The 4,765-nt window shown below is 51.1% G+C and overlaps 1 protein-coding gene across 1 annotated transcript in view; it reads left to right on the top strand.

The window, feature by feature from the left end:
• Window positions 1-2,649, top strand: part of LOC126998706 (alkylglycerol monooxygenase-like) — a 40,139-nt gene extending 37,490 nt beyond the window's left edge. Inside the window, exons 3-4 of the mRNA XM_050860694.1 lie at window positions 1,031-1,282; window positions 1,520-2,649. Coding sequence (XP_050716651.1) covers window positions 1,031-1,282; window positions 1,520-1,798 — 531 coding nt within the window. The 3' untranslated portion in view covers window positions 1,799-2,649. The remainder of the gene's footprint in view (window positions 1-1,030; window positions 1,283-1,519) is intronic.
• Window positions 2,650-4,765: the final 2,116 nt, after the last annotated feature.

Genomic DNA, 4,765 nt, shown 5'->3' with positions numbered 1-4,765 from the left:
CCACACACCACCATCACCACCACAATACTCCCTCTACAATATCATACCCCATCACACACATCATCACCACACACACACACACAATAACCTTCCCCTTCATCACCACCTCCTTATATCCCTACCACCACAAACCACCACCACCACCAACTCCCTCCCCTCACCAACACACACACACACACACATTTGGCGCCCAAGCTCACATATATGCCAAGGCTTTCGTAGGAGATGTGGGCATTTTCCGGGGTAGTTTCATGGCCCTGGTGGTGGTAGTCTGACCCTGCTTCTGTGCCACAAAGCTAACATATCACTCATTAGAACCCGGCTGATCTCCTTTTAGGCTTTTGGAAATTAGTGATGTGAAAGGAAGAAACGACTGAGGATATTGACCTAGACTTTATCACCCTTCACATCAAGTTTCAGAGGCCAAAGAGGAGATTAATCAGGCTCTTATGAGTGTTCGCTTAGGTTCATGGTACAGATGAAGAGTTAAATCATCACCAGGGTCAGAAAACTACCCTTCGAAATGCGCAAAGCTCCTACGAAAACCTTGTCAAATATGTGTGCAAAGACTTGGGCGCCGATCTGTTTACGAATATGGAGATTAATCAGGCTATAATGAGTGTTCGCTTAGGTTCATGGTACAGATCAGAAAACTACCCCTGGAGATGCGCAAAACACCTACGAAAACCTTGTCAAATATGTGTGCAAAGACTTGGGCGCCGATCTGTTTACGAATATGGATTTTAATCAGGCTATAATTAGTGTTCGTTTAGGTTCATGGTACAGATCAGGGGTCAGAAAACTACCCCTGGAGATGCGCAAAACACCTAAGAAAACCTTGTCAAATATGTGTGCAATGGCTTGGGCACGGATAAGTTTACGAATATATTGGTAGCGGGCTTTTTTTTCATTTTCATTTTTTTTTTATGCCCTTGAACTGTCTCCTTTGCTGTAAGAAAATAACAAGAAAAAAAAACTTCAACCCTATCACATAACGAACACCTCCATCTCTCTCTCTCTCCCTCCCCAGTTCTTCTACATCCGCGACATCCTGAAGAAGGCCCGCGAGCAGGAGACTTGGGGGAACTTCTTCAGGGCCCTGCTATACGGCCCTGGCTGGAGCCCCGGGACGCAGCGCCTGGGTGACCTGGAGACCTTCCCCGACGTGCGTTTCCCCCGCCAGAAGTACGACCCCCAGGTGCCCTTCTGGCTCAAGTCCTACATCTCCGTGCACTTCCTGGTGACGCTCTTCCTGCAGCAGCTCCTCACGTTCAACCTGAAGGTGCGGGGGTGTGGGAGGGAGGGGGAGAGAGAGAGAGAGAGATGGGGGGTAATGTTTTCCCTCCGTAGTCTTGGTGTGGCTCCTGAAGGGCCGGGCATCTCGCCCTCTCCTGCTGGGCATCTATCCTCCTTCACTTCCGCCTCTCCCCCTTCGCCTGCCCTGCCTTCCCTTCTCTCCCCTTCCCCCTAACTCTCCCCCCTGCCCCACACACGCATCTCACCCTCCCCCTTCCCCCAGATGTACCCCGCCGTCACCGCCGCCGCCGCCTTCGTGTTCATCTTGACGTCCATCTGCAACATCTCCGCCTTGTTCGACGCGTGGCCGTGGTGCGGCGCCGTGGAGGTGGCTCGCTGTGGCGCCTTCCTGGCCTACGCGCGCGCCACGCCCGTCAGCGGCGTGCCCCTCGTGGACGACTTCCTCATCAGCCTCTTCTTCGCCTCCGCCGTGCTCTGGACCTTCAGGACCACGCTGGCGGGCGCGGCGCTCAAGCCGCTCAAGCTGCTGCGGGCGCTGTGAGGCGCAGACCCACGGGTCGCGGGGTGCTGCTTCAGCGGGCATTGTGGGGCCGCGCGGGGTATTGCGGGGCCTGGCGGGGCACTGACAGGCATCATGGGGCATTCTAAGATATGGAGGAACACATCGGTGCGGGCTGGGGCCTCCCTGGGCCTGGCTGCAGCAGCGCTGCTTAGGGCGTGGCGGGGCAGCACAGTGCTTGCTTCGTGGGCGGGTGGCGCGGCGCAAAGGGCAAGACTCGCTGGGTCGAGGCGCCTTGGCCGTGACCTACAGACGGACGCTCGCCTGGCTGGCACACACTGGCCTGCACAGACACGCGCTAGACGCTTAGAGACATGAATACATAAATGTATAAGTAGAGCCATATATAGCATGTAAGTGATAGTGAAGCAGCGATAACCCGCCCTGCTTAACCTTAGCCCGCCCCGGCACCAGCTCCCTCCGGGCCGCCGCCCCCACGCCGCCCTCGGCACCGAGCTGCGGGGCGGGGCGGCGGGGTCGTGCCGGGGACGCGCGGGAAGAAAAGTTATCAAGTAGCAGTTAAGACTTGAGTGTGTGGTGCTATACAAAGTGTGTGTGTGTGTGTGTGTGTGTGTGTGTGTGTGTGTGTGTGCATAGCTGTAGCGCCTAAAATAGCCTGTAGTTGCGGTGAGCCCGTTACGTACACACGCGGCACCACACCCGTGTACACATGTAAGGGGAGGTGTGTGCGTACGTACGTGCAACGCTTCTAGTGCTAGTTGTTCCCTAGACGGCTCATGTGTGTGTGTGTGTGTGTGTGTGTGTGTGTGTGTGTGTGTGTGTGTGTTCATCGTAGTGATAACAAAGATACCTTAATAAATTGTCTCTCTCGATACGTTTGTGTTTATTTTACATCCACGACTACTACTACTACTACTACTGTTACTACTACTACTACTACTACTACTACTACTGCTACTACTACAACAACTACTCCACTATATTATTACCACTACAACTTCAAGGCTGGTGGGAAGATAGTATCACGGCACTGCACACGATAGTAAAGGACCAGGATATTAATGAAGTGATAGATTTGCAAAGAGACACACAGGGACAGGCGAGGTGAAGCGATGATAAGTCCTTGAGAGCTAAGGAGAAGCGGTGAGTAACTAAGAGATACACGGCACTGCCCATGCTAGTAGAGGTCCAGGGCAACGTTACCAGATTGTCGTACTCAGTCTATCATATTTGCCCGATGGAGTAGTGGCGGCTGCGGGGTTAGCCTAGCCCCGCGCCTTGCCACACACTCTCAACACCTCTCGCTTCCTCTGCAGCCGCCACTACCCCATCGGCCAGTTTTACGTGGAAATACTAAAGCGTCGATCGCCCCCATTGGCAACGATCGAAACAAACAAAACGACTGTGAAAGCGGCCCTAAATGACGGAAGTGCAGAAGGGCAGGGACAAACAGTAGACAGTTAGGTGATAAATTCTGGAGTGCTAAAACATAAGAGGTGAGTCAGTAGAGATACACGGCATAAATGATGTAAATGAGAGAGAGAGAGAGAGAGAGAGAGAGAGAGAAAAAAAATTGTTAAATACCTCTATCCCATACAACATACATCCCATTCATTAAGAGCCGTTTTGCAAGCCGTCACTAATTACCAACTGTATTGCATGTTGTTTGTGTTGCAAGGTTTGTTTTTCCATGAGTTGATGTATTGCCAGACCCCCTCGACGTGTTACGAATAAGACGAGGAAATAAAGAAAGGACTGTAATATCTGCGTAGTGATCATATCCTTAGGACCAGCGAGACGGAACAACGGTCTTAGTTAATTGCGTAATGTTGTGTTGCCACTCTTTTTTCTTTCTTTCGTTCGCTCTATGATTTACAAGGAAGAGTAATGTAATGGTAGGGTGAGGTAATGGTGAGGTATACGGAAGAAGACAACGCAATAGATAAGGACACAGGTAAAGGTGAGAGATAAGGTGAGGCAGTGGTTACGTAATGCTGCAGGGAAGGTTACTTGGCGTCAAGGTGCGGCCAGGTAAATGGTCAGGCAAAGTTATAGGCAAGGTGATGGGTAAGGTAAGGTAATAGTTACGTGATGCTGCAGGTAAGGTTGTTTAGCGTCAAGGTGTGGCCAGGTAAATGGTCAGGTAAAGTTATAGGCAAGGTAAGGTAATAGTTACGTAATGCTGCAGGTAAGGTTGTTTAGCGTCAAGGTGTGGCCAGGTAAATGGTCAGGCAAAGTTATAGGCAAGGTAAGGTAATAGTTACGTAATGCTGCAGGTAAGGTTGTTTACCGTCAAGGTGTAGCCAGGTAAATAGTCAGGTAAGGTACTTGGGCAGGCGGTGGCCGAGTGGTCAGCGTGAGGGCGTGATGAGCCCGTGGACCCAGGTTCGAGTCCCACCGAAACTCGCTGATTTTTCACCCCTCGTCGAGTGTCTGGAGGTTACCCACATGCTGGCCAGACCTTCACTCAACCCTGACTTCAGCGACTTGGGACAGGGGGAGCACCGGGGGCAGCACGGGCCAGGCAGGAGTCATGCATCACGTAAGACGCTATAAATAGAGTTCGTCTGCGCCACTAACGGGCTGGGCGATCCAAGAGGCCCCTCGAGAGAGCCTGCCGGCAGTGGTGGGCGTAATCGATTATTTGGAACCGATTACTTCGATTACTATCTGAAATTATATTGTAATCGATTATTTGCAACCGATTACTTCGATTACTACCTGAAACTATATTGTAATCGATTATTTTTCCAGTAATCGAATCCTTCAGATGATTACTACTAACGATTTATATTTACATTTAAGTTATCGGAAACGGTTTCTCAGGGAAATAAAAGAAAAACTTCAGTGTATGCTTTGAAAAACAAAAGACGTGACTTGGAAAACCGAGAAACAGAAACGCCAAGGTGCACCGGGGCGGCAAAAACTTGAACATGCTTTGCCGAGCGATCCTGGACTTCCCTATCATCAGCCATTCTCACAACTTCT

This window comes from Eriocheir sinensis, chromosome 15 (genome assembly GCF_024679095.1).
Source record: "Eriocheir sinensis breed Jianghai 21 chromosome 15, ASM2467909v1, whole genome shotgun sequence".
Taxonomy (NCBI): Eukaryota; Metazoa; Arthropoda; class Malacostraca; order Decapoda; family Varunidae; genus Eriocheir; species Eriocheir sinensis.
The sequence above is the reverse complement of the archived record's forward strand: the minus strand, read 5'-3'. Positions and strand labels throughout refer to the sequence as shown.